The sequence below is a fragment of the Onychostruthus taczanowskii genome, unplaced genomic scaffold (assembly GCF_017590055.1).
Source record: "Onychostruthus taczanowskii isolate IOZ18803 unplaced genomic scaffold, ASM1759005v1 scaffold14, whole genome shotgun sequence".
NCBI classification, from domain to species: domain Eukaryota; kingdom Metazoa; phylum Chordata; class Aves; order Passeriformes; family Passeridae; genus Onychostruthus; species Onychostruthus taczanowskii.
Window position 1 is genome coordinate 134127 of NW_024498573.1, and position 22185 is coordinate 156311.

The 22185-nt window shown below is 42.4% G+C and overlaps 2 protein-coding genes across 2 annotated transcripts in view; both read left to right on the forward strand.

The window, feature by feature from the left end:
- Positions 1 to 726: 726 nt before the first annotated feature.
- CDC23 (cell division cycle 23) lies at positions 727 to 9767 on the forward strand. Its single transcript, XM_041398015.1, has 16 exons — positions 727 to 869; positions 1346 to 1418; positions 2300 to 2437; positions 2709 to 2751; positions 3104 to 3209; positions 3296 to 3428; positions 4404 to 4581; positions 4669 to 4766; positions 4989 to 5070; positions 5647 to 5800; positions 5930 to 6049; positions 6403 to 6478; positions 6756 to 6817; positions 7649 to 7727; positions 7826 to 7945; positions 8825 to 9767. The coding sequence occupies exons 1-16, from the start codon at positions 742 to 744 to the stop codon at positions 8993 to 8995; spliced, it is 1761 nt and encodes a 586-aa protein (XP_041253949.1). The 5' UTR covers positions 727 to 741; the 3' UTR covers positions 8996 to 9767.
- Positions 9768 to 10626: 859 nt separating this feature from the next.
- JAKMIP2 (janus kinase and microtubule interacting protein 2) overlaps positions 10627 to 22185 on the forward strand; it is a 38492-nt gene continuing 26933 nt past the window's right edge. Inside the window, exon 1 of the mRNA XM_041397623.1 lies at positions 10627 to 10724. The gene's annotated coding sequence lies outside the window, so the exon portion shown is untranslated. The remainder of the gene's footprint in view (positions 10725 to 22185) is intronic.

Genomic DNA, 22185 nt, shown 5'->3' on the forward strand with positions numbered 1-22185 from the left:
AAACCCATGTAACGCTGAAATTATACTTCAAATCAGGGTCTAATTTGCTTTATCGATTTGAAAAACCATTGAAGACTATAAATAACTCATCAATTCCCACTTTAACGACAAACTGGGCATTTCCTATCTCTGTAAACCTTTGTAGAACAATCTTAATTTCAGCAGGTGGTTCCAGATGAAACGGTTCCAGACCAATGCAATTTTCATAGTACTCATCAATACAGTGAGGGCCAGTGGTAGCCTTAGACTCTACACTGGAGTCAGTGTAAGAATTAGTGTCATCCACAGCTCATCAAAAAACCAAAAATCTTTTCTTACTATAGTAACAAATCAAGTACAAAGACGCCACGCTCACAGCGACACTTTTCATCACTAGCGAACCAGCGCCAGTTCAGACACAACCGGCCAATCAGACTGCACAGCTCCGGGCGCGCCCGGCCAATCAGACTGCACAGCCCCGGGGCGCTCCCGGCCAATCAGACTGCACAGCTCCGGGCGCCCCCGGCCAATCAGACTGCACAGCTCCGGGCGCGCCCGGCCAATCAGACTGCACAGCCCCGGGGAGCGCCTGGGATTGGTCACGAAACCTCTCGCTCTCGTCCAAGCAGAGGACTCCGTATAGGGGCGGGGTGGTTCAGTGCGCGAGCCTTTGATTGGCCGGATAGGCGGGCGGGCACACAGGGTGCGGGTCTGTGATTGGCCAGACCGGCGGACGGGGCTGTGATTGGCCGGGCTGGCGCGATGGCGGCGGCGACAATGGTGGCGGCGGCGGGCGGCGGCGACTTCTCGGATCTGCGGGAGATCAAGAAGCAGCTGCTGAGCGTGGCGGAGCGGAGCCGCGAGCGCGGGCTGCAGCACAGCGGGAAGTGGTGAGCGGGGCCGGGCACAGCTGGCTGGGCCTAGCTCGGCGGCCCCGGGCTAACGTGTTCTGTGCCGGAGGGAGGATGGGACGGGGCTGGGTTTGTTTAGTCTCGAGAAGAGGAGGCTCGTGGGTGCTTCATCATTTTTTACAACTCGCTGAGAGGAGTTTGCAGTGAGGTGGGAGCCAGTCTCTTCTGCTGTGCCTGCAGGGAGGGAACCAGAGGAAACGGCCTTGAGCTGAGATAGGGGAGATTCAGTAAGATACTGGAAAATGTTTTTTAAATGTTCAGGTGGTCAGGCACTGGAATAGGTTTCCCAGGGAGGTGATGGAGTCGCTGTCTCTGGAGGTTCTTAAGAGGTGTCTGCATCTGGCGTTGGATGATGTGGCTTAGGGATTGCAGTGCTCGCGCTGCGGTGGGACTCGATGATCTCACAGGTCTCCAACCTTGGCAGTGGAACGATTCTAATGCTCTCTTTCCCTCAGGGCTGCTGAACTTGCGTTCGCCCTGGAGCCACTGCCACTGAGCGAGCTGCCGCCTCCCCCCGTGCTCACCGAGGTACGGCCCAGGCTGTGCTTGGGGGACAGTGGCTGTGAGCTCGACAAGGTGCTGCAGCTCATGTGGGTGGGCTGTTTCATCTGAACTGTGGAGGAAAATACGTGATTGCAATCTCCCACTCCCACGGGTGGGAGTCTGCGCTGAGCTCCAATGCTGCCATGATGCTGGGAACATCCTTTCCATAGTGTGTTCAACAGGGCAAGAGAGCTGAATGTGCTTTCCCAGATGAAAGCATTATCTGTTGCTGTGTCCTAAATGAAGCACTCTGTAAGCCAAATTTGAAATCACATGCATGCTACTTTATTTTTGTTCCTCTTTACTGAGGTCAAATTGATTTTAATACAAATTATGTTTTGCCATTAAACTTGTACTCGTTAGGACACAAGAAAAACAAGTTGTGTCTCCATCCCCACCTCTGTAGGAATACAGTAGAAGTCATAGGTGTGTGTCCTGCTGTATTATAGAAGTGTAACATGTCAGAAATGCATTTCAAGGTATAATTACCAGGGAGGTGTTCTCTTGTATGTTAGCAGATTAATATTCTCTTATATGGAATTCCTGAGCAGGTTTCTTGTTTATGGCTTTTCATACTAATTGAACAGCTAGGCCTTGCCTTCTGTCAGCTTGCCACAATTTGTTTCTGAAATCTCATCATTTATTTTAAATGTTCTTACATAGTCTGTACTTGTTATTTGAGAACTCTAGAATAGGATCATGTGAGGGACTGGAGGAACTTTTCTGATAGTACTCAAACCATCTAAAAAGATGGACAAACTACATTTTTAGCTTTTGGAGCAATTTCATTGCTATGTTTGTAACCATGATTTTCCTAAAGTATGTCAGAGCTTCTTGGGTCTTAAAACTCTTGTATGTCCCTGCAGGAGGATGCTCGTGATCTGGATGCCTACACGTTGGCCAAGTCTTACTTTGATCTCAAGGAATATGACAGGGCTGCCTACTTTTTACAGGGCTGCAAGAGCCAGAAAGCTTACTTCTTGTACATGTACTCCAGATACCTGGTAAGGTAGAAAAAAAGGTTGCCTCCTAGCTCTGAACTCCTCTGCTTCCCACCCCTCCCTGGCATATCTTATTTTTTTGCTTATTCTTTTGCTTGGTTTTAATGACCACCTTGAAGTCCAAATTCTGTGTTGGGGTGAAGAAAGATAGGGCTGTTCTTTTCAGAACCGTGCTGTCTGTGAAAACTCAGTTTACACACTGCTGCAAGTGCTGCAGCAAACTTAGGAAAAATACTATTATAATATAATCTTGGATTTTCTTTCTTTTCCACAGTCAGGGGAAAAGAAAAAGGATGATGAGACAGTTGATAGTTTGGGTAAGTCTCTGGTGTCAAGAAATGCATGATGAGATAATGAAGCTTTTGCTGTTGACTCTGCATGTAACTCATCTTGGGTCTATGGCTTTCCCCTCAATTTTTTGGATAATAGGTGCTGTAACATGATTTCTTTCATTCTTTTTGATTCATTGGCTTAATTACAGGTTGCAGATTTTCATCTCTTAGGTCTTCTTTTAAACTGGGTGACCAGACTAAGCAATTTTCTTTAAAATGGGGAACATAAACACAGGCTGGGCAGATGTCAGCCATAATTCTGATTGCACCCTGGACTTGGCATTGCTGTGGAAGACTCCTTATTGAAAGCTAGCTGTGTGACTTTCTCTTCATGTAGGACCTCTGGAAAAAGGACAGGTGAAAAATGAAGCTCTACGAGAATTGAGAGTTGAGCTCAGCAAGAAACACAAGGCACAGGAACTGGATGGCTTTGGCCTTTATCTGTAAGTGTTTGCATGCATTTCTTATATATTTGTGTGGATATGCAGAATTGCGTGATTCTTGTCAACCTGATACTTTTTTTTTACAGGTATGGTGTTGTGCTGCGGAAACTGGACCTGGTGAAAGAAGCAATAGATGTGTTTGTTGAAGCTGCTCATGTCCTGCCTTTGCACTGGGGAGCCTGGCTGGAACTTTGCAACTTGATTACAGATAAAGAGATGGTAAAACTTTGCAGATACCAAGATGTGGTAACAAATCTCAAGAGTTTAGCCTGATTCAGTGACCAGTGTTTCTGTTTCCACGAGATTAATGTTGCCCACTGCTTCATTCTGTGAGACACTGTCAGGCAAGGCAATCCACAACTGTAAATTATATTGTAAAATCCTCTTTATCTTCGATTGCTTGTCGTGCTGTATCTTGAGTATCTTTATACTGGCATGGCTAGTTTCTTATCATTCCCCCACAAAGTGGTTTAAGAAATTTCCAATTCATGTATTTTGAAAGCAGTTGTTACTGCGGTTATCATCTTGTCACATGAAGAAGATCCTCCTAAGAGATGTCCCTTTTTTATTTTTTCTTAATCTGTTTCTAATTCCTCAGTTATTGAGCACTTCTCATAGCTTGAAAGGATATGTAGAATCACTACTTTCAAAATTTGAAAAGATAATGTATAAAGCCACATAGGAGGTGAATTGTATCAGAGAAACAAACTTCAGATATAAAACCAAAATATATTATTTTTCTTTCTGCATGGAATTTGAGTCCATGTCTGGAATTCTTCAGTAAATTCTGAATTATGAAGCATTTAAAACTGTACTTTAAAAAAAATGTTGTAAAAAGTGATGCAGAAGAGTGTGTTACCAATTTGTGGAAAAAGGGAAGTGCATTTTTTATTATATACTTTTGAGTCTGCTTACATAGTTCATTGAAATTAGTGTTATGATATTGATGTTCAAACATAGGAAGAAATGCAGTCTGAATTTAATAGCTGAAGCAAGAGCCAGGTAATGTCATATCTGAAGACAATTTCTTCCCTGATTGACCAAATGGATTTAAGAAAGTGACTGCAGGAAAGTCTCCTACCTCAGGACCACCTACTAAGTCATGGGAGGGAAGATAATGGAGTCTTTGCCACGTGTAGCCTGTAGAATACTTCTGATTGTCATCTCTTCCTCCTCTTCTTTGATTCTTGCTAGCTGAAGTTCCTGTCCTTGCCAGATACATGGATGAAAGAGTTCTTTCTTGCACACATTTATACAGAGCTGCAGCTGATAGAGGAAGCTCTGCAGAAGTACCAGTCTCTCATTGATGCAGGATTCTCCAAAAGCACTTATATCATCTCTCAGATTGCAGTTGCCTACCACAATATAAGAGGTCAGTGAGACTAAGTAGTAATGACCCCCTTAATGCAAAACTTGGCATTTATAGTTGTTGGTGTTCCATATGCTGTTCTTTCTTCAGATATTGACAAAGCTTTATCCATCTTTAATGAACTGAGGAAACAAGATCCTTACAGGATAGAAAACATGGATACTTTCTCCAACTTGCTCTATGTAAGGGTAAGCATTCTTCCTGTGGCCTGTCCATAGTGATGGTGTTTGTTGGAGGTATGTTAAACACTGGCAAAGCAGCTGGTGCTGTCTGGCATCTCTGAATACTGGCTTGCCTCTTCCCACCTCCATGGAGGAGAGGCACTGTACACATTACCAATTGCTTATTGCAGTTTCTTTCAAAGCATAATGTACTCTCTCTCTCATCACTTTAATCTTTTGTCCCACTAGAGCATGAAGCCTGAGTTGAGCTACCTGGCTCATAATCTCTGTGAGATAGACAAGTACCGTGTTGAGACCTGCTGTGTAATTGGTGAGAGCCAATTCTTTTACATGTTATTTTTACATCTTAGTTTGCTGTCTGTAGGCTGTGTGAGGGAATCTTGGAAACACTTGTGGAAGTGATAAGCCAACAAGGCAGTCAAAATCACCACTTGGTGAATGTGGATTCAGGCAGCCTGAAAAGCAGACTAAATGACAGAGTACCTTTTCCCTCATTTTTCTCTGAAAGCTGCTGTAATAGTACTAGGGTAGAAAGTAGACCCATGTACCTAAAAATCCCTTTATAGTCTTCAAACTCCAGTGGAAATAGTTGTGTGTGAGGAGCAGGAAATTGATTTGTTAGATCAGGACACTCCAAGGCGATGGAATCATAAATTGATTGGTACAGCTGGAAAAGGATTGACCAGAACACTGGTGAACAGAGTGCAATTAGGTTTCTTGAAGTTTGAATCAGTTCTGTCTTTATTAGGACTCTTTATAATTTGTTAGGAGGTAGTAGATAGTACACATTACATCATTTTTTCTACTTCTCTATTGGTGTTGCTTTTTTTTGTTGATTGGTTTTGGGTTTTTAAAATTTATTTAAATATTATGCCTTTTACTTTAGGAAATTATTATAGCTTGCGTTCCCAACATGAAAAAGCAGCACTCTATTTCCAGAGGGCCTTGAAACTGAATCCTCGTTATCTAGGAGCCTGGACACTTATGGGACATGAGTATATGGAAATGAAGAACACATCTGCAGCTATTCAGGCTTATAGGTAACGCTCATGTACTGCACAAAATGGAGTTTGCTTCTGAAGTAGTGCCTTCTATTTTTTTTTTAGTGTTATGCTGGATTTGGTTTTGATTCTGACTTTTTGTCTAGCTTATCTCCTTTTCATTGACAGGCATGCAATAGAGGTGAACAAAAGGGACTACAGAGCGTGGTATGGCTTGGGGCAAACCTATGAAATCCTCAAAATGCCATTTTACTGTCTCTACTATTACCGACGGGCCCACCAGCTCAGGTAGAGTTGAGAATGGAGCCGTGTTCACTGGTCTTCATTCTGACATGGTTGATACTGGCTAAGGAATTTACATGCAAGAACTAAGTTGAGGAAGGAAACAAACATTGATGCTTTGTGATGTGTGCAGTCCCACTGTTCCAAATCCTTTTAGTGATGTTAGTTAACTGTTAACAAAAGCTTTGTCAGTTAAATGTTGAGGATGATTTGTCAGGAGTAAGAGTGATGCTTTATGCAAAAGGATGACAGACTGCCAGGTGTAGATTATTTTTTTCCCTTGACCACCCCCCATCTTTCCCTCACTCTGAGATCAGCTGGCTGTCTATAAAACTACCTGAAGAATTGCTCTTTTACAGACCAAATGATTCTCGTATGCTGGTTGCTCTAGGAGAATGCTATGAAAAACTCAATCAGTTGGTGGAAGCTAAGAAGGTGAGAACTGAGGTGTAAGACTTTAGGGTGTCTTCCAGAATACTGGGTGAAATTGCAGCAAAATTATGTTGCTAGTGCTACCTAAACTCTTTGGCAGTTACAGCTGGGGAAGTACTGCTGCAATATAACTAGAGCTGTTGATAAATAAGGAGTTGTCTACAGATAGATGCCCCTTTTGCTGACAATCCCTGTAATTTTTTGTTTCTGATTTGCATGCTGAAGTCATGAGCTGGACTAATTTTTGTGGCATGCTTGACTGACTTTCCTTCCTTGACAGTGCTATTGGAGAGCTTATGCTGTGGGAGATGTGGAGAAAATGGCACTTGTGAAACTTGCCAAGTGAGTATGTACCCTCACTGAACCGTCACGGTTCTGTTAAATGCAAGTCACACTTTGATACCCAGTGATAAAACAAGTGGAATTGCTGTTAGCTAATATTCCTTCTGGAACTGTGTAAGAGGTGGTGTCTTTAGGGCTGTAGTGACTGCAAATTTTGGTGTCCAGCTTCATCTTTGTTTCCATCAGGATAACTAGAGAGAATGATGGCATTTTGTGGGTTGCAAAGAATTTCTGAATCCTGAGGTGTTTTGAGCATGCAGTACTAGCAATTGTATATGTCGTACTGCAACTTAAAAGCAGCCCATGATGGTAGATGATGCTCAAAATTGTGGTTTGATTTTATTTTTCCTTTCTAGTATATGGCTGTGACATTGGAAAGGTCTAATGTGAATACTGTGACATCAACACTAATTTCTTTTGGTGGGGATAAAGTAACATAAAGTGGGAAAAGTGAAGAGGGGAAAAAAAGGGCAAATTAAAAGTGAAACTGCTGTGCAAATTTGGGTTGTAGCAGGGGAAGAAGGAGCACTGGAGGAAATAGTGAGTAAGTAGAATGTCAAAGGTCTGTTAAAAGGTTTAAAATGTAACAGAATATACAAAGGTCCCTGCTTCTAGCTGACTAGTCACTATCTGACTGCCTCTGTGTCTGTCAGCCTGAATGCAAACTGGATCATCTCTTTCCACAAGAGGTAGTACATATTGCATGTCCTGCAATTTCTGAAGGAAAGGACCTGGCTTTAGTCCAGGTCAGGATGAGCAGGTACATTCTCATAGACCAAGGTCTTCGACAGTGCAGTCTTGTTCCAGTGACCCACTTTTCTCCTTTTGTAGGTTGCATGAACAGCTGAATGAATCTGAACAGGCAGCTCAATGCTACATCAAATACATCCAGGATATTTATTCCTGTGGGGTAAGAAGATAGCTTGGGACTAAAAGGAGAAGTAAACATGGTGTACAACTACTTTGGAAGGCACTTACAAATGATTTTTTTTACCCCACTCAATGTAGGAGGTAGTGGAGCACCTGGAGGTCAGCACTGCATTTCGTTACCTGGCCCAGTACTACTTCAAATGTAAGCTTTGGGATGAAGCCTCAGCATGTGCTCAGAAATGCTGTGCCTTCAATGATGTGAGTACCTGTGCAGTCTTTGGTGCTTCTTTCTTAATGGATCTATGACCTTGATCGTGGCTCCCCTCAGAGTAGAAGGAATCCTTTATGAAGAAATGAGGTCTGTCTGCCATACAGGTCACATCCTGAGTGGTGGTTGTCATGTGTACCTGATCAGTTATGCTGAGTATGGTTGATAAAAGTCATGGAATGTGGTGTAGATAGTGAAATTGAACCATACCTCACTGGAATTCACTAAGTAAAAGAATTTGAAACTTCACATGGCAGTCTTAAGGCTGCTAAAAATGCTGGTGGTGAGGAGGTAGCTGAATGGTCACAAACTCCCACACACTGTGTAGTGGTGATACTTCTAAAACTTTTTTTTCTCATTTTCTGTGTGTAGATGGTGCAGAGAGTATAATAGTAATTGGGTTTTGTGTGCAGCTCCATACTCTGTGATGTAATGTATCTGTAAGTGGGCAGTTTGGGATTTTTAATTTCAGCCTAATGGTAGACACTAACCATGAGTGCAGGATGTTTGGCCTATCCTTGACAAAGCTGCCTGGAGCTCTCTACAACCTGAATTCACCTTATTGAAAGTTTTCCCAATCTACTTCTTGCTGGAATATTTATACAGCTTCAGTGGTTGATGGTTCTGTTCTCTGAAATACCCAAGAAACACACCAATCAGGAGTAAAAGGAGGAAAGACTAAAACAAAAAAAGTGACTTACCTTAACATTTTGAAGGAGCAGAAGAAAAAAGAATTGAGAATTGCTTTTATAGCTTGTAGCCTTACAGAATGACAAGCTACTTTAAGTTACACTGCTTACATATTAAATTTGACCCAGAAACCATCCATTCATAGTTGTATTGTTCTGTTTTCTACAAATTAATTTCAGACTAGAGAAGAAGGAAAGGCCCTGCTGCGCCAGATCTTACAGCTTCGCAACCAAGGAGAAACATCATCCACAGATGTTGCTGCTCCCTTTTTCCTTCCTGCATCCTTGTCAGCCAACAACACCCCCACACGCCGTGTCTCCCCTCTCAATCTGTCTTCAGTAACACCATGAACAATTCTGATACTTCTAACTTGTGCATTGGATGTGACATTGCAAATGGAACATGCAACCACTTACTTCTTTCTGGGGAAATTCCTCCTCTTGTTGTTGCCCTCACATAAAGGGAAGGAGTTAGCAGAGTCCACAGCTGAAGACAGACGAAAACAGGGAAAGGGGAGCCTGATGTGAAAGTGCCTGTGCTGCGGTGTGAGAACCTGCTCTACTTCTCACCAAGTCATTCCAGTCAGAGGGCAGACATGTCCCACTACACAGGACTGCTCCTAAGGGAGGCATTGGGAAGAGCTTGTGTGCTTGAGTTAAAATACATTTTGATTCTGCCCAGTTACCTCTGGTCTTTACTGCATTTCTTTGGAGGACCTCTTGTGGTATCACGGCTGTCATCAGAGACTTTTGCTTGTCTTGAACTGCACAGGTGATGTTTCACTGAAGCAGTAGAATAGGCACTTAGAGATAGGTTCCATGGGTATGTTAAAGTATTGGCAAATGTCAGAGGAATCCCAAGTAACTACAGGTGACAGCTGTCTGAGTTCTCACTGTAGTTCTGATGGATAGTTTTGGCTTTCAGTAGAAAAGCAGTCGGGATAGCACAATTAAAAAAAAATAATGAAATTACAGTTCTTGGGCTTCTTTGTGGTGCAGCTTCCATGTGCACTGTAGCAATGGAATCAAATGAACTATAACGTATTGTTTTGTTAAGGAGGCAAAAAGATACCTTTGTTTCAGAATTGGTGTCTTTGTTCACCCCTTTAAATTTACAGCCACACCCCTCTGTCTGTGGCATGAGTAAATCAAGGACGAAGCACTTTAAAAACCCTTCCCATTTAGCCATAGCTTCCTGTGTTTCATTAGACCAGCTGTACAGGTGGGCACATCACAGCCCTGGGCCCTCTGTCCAATGCATTTGCAACATGTCCGTGGAGCAGAGGAAACCCATGTTCTTAGTTCTGGGCATTTCTAGAAATTACCGGCTTGTTTTATGTTCCATAGTGTCCATTCAACAACCATTTCTACTGCATATAGTTTTAAACAGTAAAAGTGGATCTTGATGTATTTTGCAAGAACTTTCCTAATTCCATGCAAACCTGAAGATTTCAATGAGACCATTTATAAAATTGTTGTCACTAGGGGCAAATTGTGCTTGATAAACTTGGTACAGGCTCCCTGTGTGGGGGTTAGTGTGCTTGCTGGTGGGTAAGCGAAGAGTGACTCACGTCATTTGCCTGTGCTTGTGCAAAGCTTTTGATGGTATTGCTTCCACACAGTGTCCTTGCCTCTAAGCTGGAAAGAGGTGGATTGGATAGCTGTACCCCAGGGTGATGAAGATCACACTCCCAAGTACTGTGGCCATTGGCGTGCTGTCCAAATGGAGTGTGGTGAGGTGTGTCCCTCGAAAGTCGCAAGGCCTGGGACGAGCTCCAGCTTGAGGCCACGGGGACTCCGGACGCCTTGAGGCACCTGTGGTCTGAGGGCTGCGGCCCTTCGCCCTCAGAGGCCGGCTGGCTCAGACCCCGCCGGCACGGAGTCCTGAGGGAGCCGCGAGCACTCGGCGGCCGGGCCGGGCCGCGCTCCCCGCGGCGCTGCCGGCGCTGCCGGGGCGCAGCTGCGGCGGGGCGGGGGGGGGGGGCGGCGGCGGGGCCGGTGCGGGCGCTGGAGCCGCCGGCAGGAAGATGGATGCGCCGTGCTCGTCCCTCGCTGCTCGGCGTCTTTCCCTGGCGGCACGGTGAGCGGCGGCGGCGGCCGCCGAGAGTGTCGCCCGGTGCCCGCGGCGGTAGAACAATGACCGGCCGGCTGCGGGGGGCCGGGGCGGCGGCGCGAACGGGGAGAGGAAGCGATGGAGGTGACGGACGGGAGGGAAGCGCGAGCGAGAGCCGGCGTTGGTGATGGAGAGGAGATGGCGCGAGAGGTGTGGCAGGCGCAGCCCGCAGCCGCCTCAGCCTCTCGCGGCCCTGCACCATTGTATGCCCGCCGGTCATTGTCCGCCCGAAGCGGGCGCGGCGCGCTGGGTGCGGCGGCTGGTGCAGGGGAGGGAAGGGATGCTCCGGGGCTGGGGGCGTTCCATGGAGCCCGGGCTGGGCCTCGGCGCCGCGGGGGAGCCCGAGCGGAGCGGGGCCAGCGCGGCCCTGCGGGCGCTCCTGCGCTGGTTTCCGCTCGCCGTGCATCTGTGCCCGCTCCACCGCTCCCACGGCGGTAGGCAAGGCTCCCTGCCCAGCGGAATGTTCGTAATTGCACCTGTACGTGTCCTGGGCTGTCAGGGCTGGCTTGTCTATATGTGAGAAGGCATTCTGTCTTGCGAACACAGATCCTGCAGAGTGCATCTCTTTGTACATGCAGCGCATGCCTTTTTCACAGCCACTGATGGAGGAAACCTGCCTCTTGGAGTGGTGTGCAATTTATGCTTAAATTGCTGGATTGCCATTCCTCAGTTTCATTTTGGCCACTTATGACAGGTCTAGATCCTACATTTGAGTTACCTTATGACACTGAGTAGCCTGTATGACATTTGTAGCCTGTTTATGTTTTTTTGCTGAGAATGTAAGTATTTAAAACATGCTGCTCATACCTTAGAGGTTGGGAACATAGAAACATACTTTTAAAATTTAATTTGACCTCTTCTAAGGAAAAAAAACCAGAGAGGTGCATTTTTAAAGAACATTTGCATTCTGATGCTGTCCTGTGCCGCACTGTGAAGTGACATGTTGGACTCCCATTCCCAACATCTCTGATTTGCTGGGTCAGATTCTGCTGTGGTGCAGGTATCATGCTTGATCTAAGCATCAAGGTAGCTTATCAGGAGGATGTTTTGTTCCTTTTCAGGCAATAATGTGAGGTTTATTGCTTATGCTCTGACTCAGGTTTTGTTTCTATTGATCTGGCCTACTGGTCTGCATAGGAATTTCAAACCCAGGGCTGCTGTCCTGTAAATAGTACTCAACCTGGCTCAGACAGAGCACCTGGTGATTTTAAAAGGTTTTCTAGGAGTAAGTATGATTTTGGTGAAATCTGGGAGTGATGAGACAGTCATTGTTGAAGAGGGCACAAGACACAAGTAGTCTATCAGTAGTTCTGTGTCAATCAAAAGATGCCATGGGCACCTTGATGCAAGGACATCAAACGATTGAGAGTGGATCCAGAGCAGGGTGACCAAGATGGGGAAAGGTCTTGAGGACCAGGATTAGGAGGAGCAGCTGATGACATTTGCTTTGTTCAGCCTGGAGAAGAGAAGGCTGAGGGATGACCCCATCACAGCCTACAGCTTCCTCAAGGGGGTCAGCAGATGGGGAGGTGCTGATCTCCTCTGTCTGGTGACCAGCAGTAGGACACAAGGAAATGGAATGAAACTGCATCGAGGAGGTTCAGACTGGACAGTAGGAAAATTGCTTCATTGAGAGGGTGGCTGGGTACTGGAACAGACTTTCCAGGGAAGTGGTCAGGACACTAAACCTGTCAAAGACTACCTGAATGATGCTCTTAGTCAATGTGGTTTAGTATTAAGTGGTCCTCTGAGAAGCAGGGAGTTGGACTCAGTGGTTCTCATGGGTACCTTCCAACTTGAGATACTCTGTTATTCTACTCAAGCTGTGTGACTGGAGCCAGTTCCACCCTTGCTTCCACAGGAAGCAAAATCCCAGGGAGAAGCCTCAGGGAGGAAAGGCTGAAAAGTTTTTGCTGGGATTTCCATAGGAGTTACCCAGTGGAGGTGGCTGCTAGGAGCTGTTGGTGAATTGCCCCTTTGACTTTGTCTGTTTCCCAGAACTGTGGCAATGTGGTGGTCTGCTGGGATTCCCTGCTTGTCAGCAGAACTCCTAGCAGACAGGAGTAGACTGTCAGTGAAGTACTGCAACCTTTCTGACTTCCTGCTCTCTGACTGACTGTTTTGGTGGTGCCTAAGGTAGAAAAATATGGCTCTCACCTTGGAGATGATTTTGAGCCGGGTATTTCCAGTGTCCTCTCCAAGACTAAGTTCAAGCTCTGTGATACTGCTAATATATTGACTCAGCCTCCCTTCTGAGAACCTTGCCCCTGTCACTTTAAGTGGCTTTTGATAATCCTCCTGCTTTCAGAGGCCATTCCCAGCTAAACAATCTTCTGTGTAAGAACTTTGCACATTAAGAATTGAACATAAGGTGAGGCTTACGTATGTATGGTTGTGTATGGTTGTGTATGGTTGTATTTTAAGGAGGTGATTGGCTATTTTAATTATTAAATATATGCTGGGTTCTGGTAGACTTCTTACTTTCAAGACTTCAGTGTAGCTGGAAAGATGCTGCATAAGGACCTCGGGGTATTCAAGTTAGGAAAATGCTGTGAAATGTAACCGTAGAATGATGCCCAAAATAATTTTCAATTTTGACCTCTATTAATTCATTTAATAGTTGATATTGTGGTTTAGAAAGTTACAAAAATAGTCCTCCAACTGTAACAAAGGTGTGGGGATGGATTCCACTGCTGTAAGGCTGGTATAACTCAGATGTAGCTTGAGCAGTTGAAATCCAAATAGTTTGTTAATTATAACCTCTGGGGTTTTCCCCTCTTCTTTTTAACCAAACTGTGTAAGCCTGAAGATGCTTTCACTACTCAGTCACGGTAATTTTTAATAGTGGTAATTTTTTTTCTTCCTATTGGCTTTGTGAAGTTGTGAGGCAGCAAAATAGTGCTTGCCAGATGCCCAAATTTTGAGTCACTTTCCAGTGATGTTGTATCTTCTACATCCATCAGATTTCTCTTTAATCTTTGTGCATGGCAATGCAATATTTGTACTACAAGACTGCAAACCAAATGTTTTTGTTTTAAAAACCAAATTTTAAAAATATTTATGTTAATATTATTTACTTGAATTTATAATTACATGTTTGCATTATGTGTTTTGAAATCAATAGCCTCCAAGCAGGTAACATCTTCAAAGTTCCTCTATAAATCTATATCCCTTCAAGGTCGGGTTTTTATCAGATTATAGCAAATTTATCTCCCTATCTTCAGAGATGGATTCTCTGCTACCTTCTCTTTACAGGTCTGTGCAAAGCATCTGTACAGTTCTGTGTCATCAGCTCTCAAAATCCAGAATCCGTGAGGTAGAAGAATGTAATTTTGGTAGTACTTCTAGTTTCTGTATCTTTAAAGTCTGTTTGAATTTCTCCTTTAAAATATGAGGACTAGAAATCTTCGCTCCAGGAGGTAGGGCTCTAAATAGAAAATTCAACAGCGTGCTAGAAGAGCCATGAGAAAGCTCTATGGTGTGGCCACACTGAACGCTGTCAGGTCAGATGAGTGTAAACACAGCTTCTTTGGAAATGACACAGCGATCATAGTCTGCAGTTTGGACTCTGAAGCATCCAATTGAAAGGAAAAATAATATATGCAGTATTTTCAGGAACATGGGCTTTCAGTTCTTCTTGCTAGAAGTGATGATGCTGTATGGTTTGCTTGCCATGCATTTGGATCACTGGTGGGTTGCTGAGAAACCATCACTCATCCTGTAAACTTTAGGATCTGCACTTTCTCTAGAAGATCATATTTGGACATCACAGCGTGCATCAGCCATGGTCACAAGAGAAGCAAAGTGAACTGATACATGTGACTATCCACACAGTGGCATTTCACAAGAAAGAGACACACAAGTGCAGCACACACTTTAGTACACAGCTGTGCAGTGAAACCTTCTCAGTTAACAGTTTAACAAATACCAACAAATAAGGAATGTAAATGAAGACTAGATAGAATACAGTTCCTTTTCTAACTTTGGATGAAATGTACTTTAATAAATAATAAAGCAGACTGATGTGCTTGAGAAAGTTGTTAGGATAGAAGAGCTAGTATGGTATGGCACATCTTCTTTTATGTTAAAAATGATAATGCAAAGTATAACAGCATCTCAGATTATTTTATAAAAAGTAATGAATTATTTGAATTACTTGAGAGCAGCTGATGCTAAAATGTGTGTTGGCTCACATTATGCATTCACATTATACATTTATGCATTCCTTCCATCTCCATCCAGGAGGTAATATCGTCACCCCATACTGCATTTTCAAGCTATTAGTTTATTTTTTGAAATTGTATATTAAAATACTCCTTAAAGTGCTTAAGGGAAAGACCTGTTAAAGCTTACATTGCATGGACTGTAAACAAAGGGCCTAAATATCATGGAAATTAAAACTGGAAAACATGGAAAAGAAAAAACAGTTGTTGAAAATTGCATTTGAGGTACTAGGTGGTTTAGGGTAACCAGTAATGAGTGAGCATATAATGTTGTGAGAAATGGTAGAGTCAGGGCTTCTGGATTATTTTTTTTCTCCTATATGTGCACTGGTTTGCTAATACTCACTAAGCTGTTTTTTTTTTTTTTTTATGGATACAGAAATACTTTTAATTTTTCATTTCTGTAATGTAAGCAAAATACTAAGAACTCTAAATGTTACAACTGACAGAAATTAATACTGTTTGGCATGTATTTGGGGTAGGCTTGGTATACAAAAATTATAAAATGACTTATAGTGATGTTAATACATAACATACACTTAGATTTTCATGAACATGAATGTGATTTTTATGTTCTGTGGTTTGTAGGTAAGTCCTTGGGTTTTTTTCCCCTGTATTTATTTGTACTTAATATTTAAGGTTCTGTAAGATGTTCTATTCCATCTCCATCCATTTGTGAGGAACAAAATGAGATGCAGTCATTTTTTTGAGAATCTGCCTTATTTAATATAGCTCTTTATAATATCCCCTTTTCATATCCCCTCTCTGACAGGAAATGGTGATCAGTTACAATAAGTCTTAGGTGAACAAAGAGTATGTGGGGACTGTTGCACTGGAAAAAGATTGGATTATTTACATCTGAAAGAATAATTGTGCTGGTTACGGTTTGGTAGCTTGTAACTTAAGGAAAGACTGTGTAATTATTTGGAAGCGCTTTCAAGAACAAAGCTGTGAGTTTAGTGTGTCCAGTACCTGTTTCAGAGGCACAGTGGAGAGCTGGCAAACATCTGTGCCTGTGCTGTGCTTGGATCACTGCCCCAGCCATGTCCAGCGAGGCTGCTTGCAGATCCCTTCTGCATTGTCACGGGTTGTGGGCTGCAGTGTGACCTACATGTTTCCTTGGAATATGTGGTGGGTATCTGTGACCAGCATGGTAGCCTATCTTAGGTGAACTCAGTGAGGATGTAAGCATTGTCCTTGGAAATTTATTTGAAATTATATACAGTAGCTTAATGCTTATTCAAATCTCTCTGAAATTACCACAGAATATTTTTTCTGGTTTCAGCCTTAATGAAAAACTGCCCATTCTCCTGAATGCCTTATGATTGAAACCTCTTAATTTTTTTGGTGCTTTGTCACATCATGTATGAACCAGCATCTCAGCCTGATCTGGTGGGTGGTGTTTCATGCTTACACCTTTTCCAGCAGAGAAATCAGCTCATCACCTACTTACATGGGAGGAGGGTGCTGCTGCTCTGGTCATCATAATACAAATGGAAGCTGGTGCTTTCATTTATAAAGCAGCAGAGTTCAGCTAAATATCATCTTGTAAGTTTTCAGGGGTGCTTTTTAAATAGTAAAATGTAAGGATAAATTCTACATTTAACATGAGTTTCACTTTATTCTAGTTGTTTATTTGTCAAGTTCTGTTCTTCCCATTATGAGCAGAGCTACTTAAGTCAGCATGTGTGGTGCTACATGGAATGTTTTAATTTGTTTTGTTTTGTTGGGAAACACAGGCAAAGCATGACAGGTACTTATTTCTCAGCTGAGCTGTGACACTGGTGGAAAAGATTTCTGTTGTTTCAGACCATTCTTAAAGAGTTCACAGCCTGTAGGGATGATAAAGGAACCTATCTTTCCTCATATGATGGAAGGGTAAGATTCACAACAATTTGCAAATGAGAAAAAACTATTGCTTGTAATGTTTTTATTTTTAGAGGTATATTGAGTCTAAAAGATTTATAGAAATGACTAATGTAAAAGATGTGTTTACATTTCTGCTAGAAAGTTAATGTGAAGAGATAGCTAGCTTTGATTTTGATGAACTTCCCTGGCAATGGGAACATCCATATTCTTTTCACAGAAAATGGAAGGAAAAGGCAAGAGGGATACAGGACACATGAAATTAGAGCAATGTGTACATGAGGTTTTTTAAGGCATTGATGGCAATAGAGTGGGGGAAGAAAATACATTTTTTTAAGCTATATTGAACTGCAAGTTGATAAGAAACAGAAGGTAGTAATCTACCTTGGTTGGAAGTAAGGTATTCAAAAAAAGAAAACAGTTCATTGTAGAGATCTGTGTTGTTAAAAGTGGTTGTGGGAGGCCAGAGTACAGATTCTTTTAATCTGTTCTGAAACCAATGTCTGCGTTTATTGGCCATATCAAGAGCTGAGCTAAAAATGGCAAAAACTTCCAAAGTTAACCTTATTCCTTTAAGTGGAGAAATCACTTAAATATCTGACAATTTTTAGTAGTGAGTGTAAGATACCTTCCTCTGGTATCTGTAAGACAAGAGGTGATCATTCATACAGCCTTCGAAGGGAAAGGACGGGTTTTCAGGAGAAGGATCTGGGGCATGAACTTTCCCTTTCTGTTGTTTTCTTGTTTATATGCATTTCAATTAAAAGAGGGTTTTGTTGGGTTGTTGAAGTCAAATCAAGGAGAGCCTGATACAATAAACTCCATGAACTGCAGTGTTTCTCTTCTAGGTGGCACATGTTGTGTGTTGGTTGAATGTGATCCACTTCCATAAAATAACACACAAAGTACAGAACCACTGAAATGTTTTGTTAAGCCCCCATCTTGCAGTGAGCTGAGCAGGTTGTTAGAGCTTGTTCTGACAATCCTGCCATTCTTAAGTAGAGCCTCCAGTCAGTATGCATTTGCATCTTGTGCTGAAAAGTATTGATTCTGAAAAATGTCCACTTGCTTTTGGGATAGGGCAGGATTTTCTTTGTTACTGGTAGTGTTCTCCGTCTGCATTGTGTTATGCCAACTTCTAGGAAAATAACTGTCTGAGAAAGAGACAGATGGTATTTTAGCCACAGAATACTAGAATATTGTTTTAACAAATCTGCTTAGCTTTGCTGCGGGTAACAATACTGCTTCTGTACCCTTTCTACTGTTTCCATGGAGTCACCAGCTTGGATAGGGCTTTTTTGGTTCATGTTTTAGAGCAAGGGCCAATGGTAATTTTAGCATGAGCAGCCTAGCAGCACCAGATTCATCCCGTATTCCTTGTGTAGAGCCTCATATCCAAGGGATATTGTGAGCTCAGTTCAGAAAGTATTTTAGTATTCCTGAAAATTATTATGGTATTGATTAGAAATCTAACTATAATATAGTGATTTTTGTGCAGTCAAAATCAGAGATGGTTAGGATTTGCTCTTAAGAGCTGTTTGTCAAGTCTGAGCTGAGTTTTTGCGTTGATATTGATACACTGAATTATGATACAATACTAAAATAATATAACTCATGCTTTTAATCACAGTTTTCATTAATTATGTATTTTGTTATGTGTCGTAACACACAGAGAATGGTATGCAATAATTAGGAGTTGAATTTTATTCTGAAAAAACACAAAACATGGATGAAACTTGGTAAATAAAATCCAAAGCAAAGACTTAATTTAGGATTAATTCAAATCCCACTAGGCAAATGAGACAGATTTTGGAGGCATGGGGAGTTGTGCATGGCTGGTGTTCCCATTGTAGCTAACAGAGTTGGTGCAGTAATGGGAATTAGCTTATGTGGAAATACTATTTCCTTAAAGTATTGCCTAAGACTGGATCAATCAACAAGCATGAATCCAGTCTGGCTACTGGAATTTCCAGCAGGTAAGCACTCTAACAGCTCCTCTAGTTCCAAGGGATTTTCACCATTTTGTGAGAATAGAAATGCCTCTCTCAGAATTGTTGCAGATTGTTGGCAGAGATGGTGAAGCTTAGAAAGGTCATGAGGATTTGCCAAGGATGAAAAAGCTTCTCATAATACTCTCATCATGCTTGCCACATTCTGAAATTCCTGGTTCTAGAGTGAAGATTGGGATCTGGAGCCAGAGTGCTTGGATCAGCCGTTGTGATTTGGAGCACCCCCTCATGTTAGGGTTACCTGACCTGAATCACAGCACTCTTTTCTGATGGAGAGTTGGGTCAGTGGGGTTCCAAATTAGCATGTTAATCGTTGTCTTGGCAAGAGCTGAATTGCTGGCTCTAGGCTCAGAGAAAAGCAAGTTTAGATCGGAGTTTTTGCTTGTTCACATAGGTAAATCCTGTTCACAGTGCAGCCACTCCTTGGGCAGAACCAACTGTCTGAGAGCAAGGTGTTAGGAGGAGCACATGTATGAGATAGGGTTTCTGTCTGCTCTTGCCCTCAGAAAGCAGAAAATTGTAACTGAATTTAAAGTATCCCTCTTGGTGTGAGCTCAGATGGAGGCAGGGCTTTCCTATGGGCAAGAAAAATAAAAGTCCCTTTCTTTTAATTGCAATTTTAGCTATACACACCTTGTTCATTGGTGATAAAGTTATTTGATCATGCGGCAAGTTCCTCTTTAGTAAAACATAAATGATCACACAAACGAGACAATTAAAAAATTTCTGATAGTCCCTCCCTAATACTTTAGGTGTTGTGTTATTCCTATGAACTTCCTCCTGGGACTGCAGATTTTGGAGGAGTCAGTAAGAGATGCTCAGTCAGAGGTGATTGGTTGATCCTTGAAATTGACATACTGGTGCTTGGTGAGCTGGTGCTTGTACTAGCATCCTTCTGGAAGTATGTTCTTCCTTGTGATAGGGACTTCTGTGGAAGAGGACTGTCAAATACTGGGTACGTAAGCAAACCTGGCATGTGCCCTGTTTTTCTCACTGTTGATAGAACAGGTTGTATGTATTAGTTCGCTGGGCTGTTAACTTTTACACGCTGGTAAGAAGTGATTGTCAGTTGGGCAGAATTGCATAGTTTGCTCAGTTTTATGTTGTCTGAATCTGCCTTCCTGCTCTGGAAGACCTGAGGGCCATTGATGCTTTTTCCTTTCTGGTAAGTCTTACAGAATCAAGTGTACTAGTATGAATGGTGAGCAGATTTACTTTGAGCACCTTACTCTGTTCTACAAGGGGAACATTAGCACTTTTCAGAAAGGCCAGTGAGGTTTGGAACCCCAACTGAGGTTCAGTCAGGTCACAAAACCCAAACCTGGCGAGGGACTAGACAGACAGTAATTTTCAGAGGCAGAGTCTTTTCCAGAGTTAGCATGCAGTGATGGTGTGGTTATAAATGTGTGCTTGGCAATACTGACCAACAGAATCCAATCCGACAAGGGTTTGCAGCTTCTTCAGGCTGCTTTCCTTTATCATGAGAGCAGGAAGTTTGACTTGCAGTTGTGTAGGTCAGTTTGAGAATGGATGAAGGGGAAGAGTGGCTGCTATTGATTGTGGTCTTTTCCTTTATGCTGTAAAAGCATTTCTGCCAGACAGCCAGTTGATGTCAGTTTTGTTAAATAAATCTTGACAAAACTCACAGGTGGTGTGAACTGAAGTAATAGTTTGGTTGCCATTTTCAGCAGTGTTTAATTAGTGTATGGTTTGAAGGACCTGCTTGGTTTTCACACAGCTGTTTCATTTTCAAGTGTGAAAATATATAAATCAAAATAATATTCTCAGCAATGATGTATTGATTTCTCAATAGCAGGGCATTTTAATAAGACACTTCCAGTATTTCCAAAAGAAAAATATCAAGGTTTCAATTTATTTTCTGTTAGGCAGGGAAATTCTTAACTTACAAGACTTTTCACACTACACAAATTATGACTTTTATTAAAGCTCTAGATTAGGAGGCTGTATTGAAATCTACTTAGATTTTACCTCTTTTCTTCCTTCCTCCTATCCTGCCGCACTTTCTAATTTTTTAATGCTGAGAAAGGAGGAGATTTAGAAATTACACAGAACAGATTTGTCTTACAGTCTTAATTATGATCTGGTGTATAATATGATGCCTTCAGACTCAGTAGGGCCAGTACAATTTTAGGGAGAGATGCAACCCTCAGGTTAGTAGGGTGATATTGTGAACTTAGGAGACTCTGCGAAAACCTTCATGTGTTGTGCAGAGAATTGGCTTTTCTTTATTGATGACACCAAGGTCTTTGGAGGGACAAAGAAGTAAATAATATTGATTAGGAAAATAAAGTAAAATGTTGTTAGATTTGGAAACAAAAATACAAGCCTAATCTTTCCCTTTCCCTTTCCCTTTCCCTTTCCCTTTCCCTTTCCCTTTCCCTTTCCCTTTCCCTTTCCCTTTCTAGACTTTCATCCCACAAACAAACTTTTCTCAAATGCAAAGTTCAGCCACTGTGTAGCAGCCTACACCAACTATTCAACCAAGCTACACTTCACTTAGTGTGGGCAGCATTTGTTTCCCTTCCTTTGCTTTGAATCAAAAGGTACTCCATTAATCTCTTATCTCAGACACCTGCTTCCTGTTTGGAAAAAGAAAGACTGCTGAGTCTGTTCTTGATTTTCACGATAGCCCAAGGTGTTCTAGAGACCCATGCCTGGGTCTGATAAATCACCACTTTGAACTGTAGTGCAATTAAATTCATCATGCAACACCTGTCAGTGCATATTTTCTCTTCTCTTCTCTCCAGCTTGTCCTGCAAAGTCTTGTCTACTGTAGTCCAGGTTATTTCCATTTGAATCTCACTGTAGTATGCCACACACCTATGATTACAGAATGTGTTTTTAACCTCCAAGTCTGTGGTAGAGAGAGCTGGAGTGACACTGAAAAGAGCCCAAGCATCCAAACCAGAAAGGTTACTCAGCAGAGATGAGAGTTGGGTACTTGTGCCCATCTTCAACAAAGACCTAGAGCAGATAGCACCTATGCAACAAAGGGAACTGTTCAGTTATGTTTTACTTTAAACCTTATTTCATATTTAAAAGTTAATTGGGCTAAATGGTGCTTCTCTGGATCTCTCTTGGGAAAGAAAATTAAGATGTGTTATTATGAATAGTCTGCATACTGTTTAACACTATTGAAGTGTTCTTAGTCAGATCAGAGCTATGAATTCTCAGTCCATCCTAAATATCCATCACTGCAGCATTCTGGTACAATTATGGGGCATTGTTCAAAGCAAGAAGAAGCATGCGTACATTAATTTATTCATTCATCAAGATGAAAGGCAGTATGGCTGATTAAGATTCTAAGAG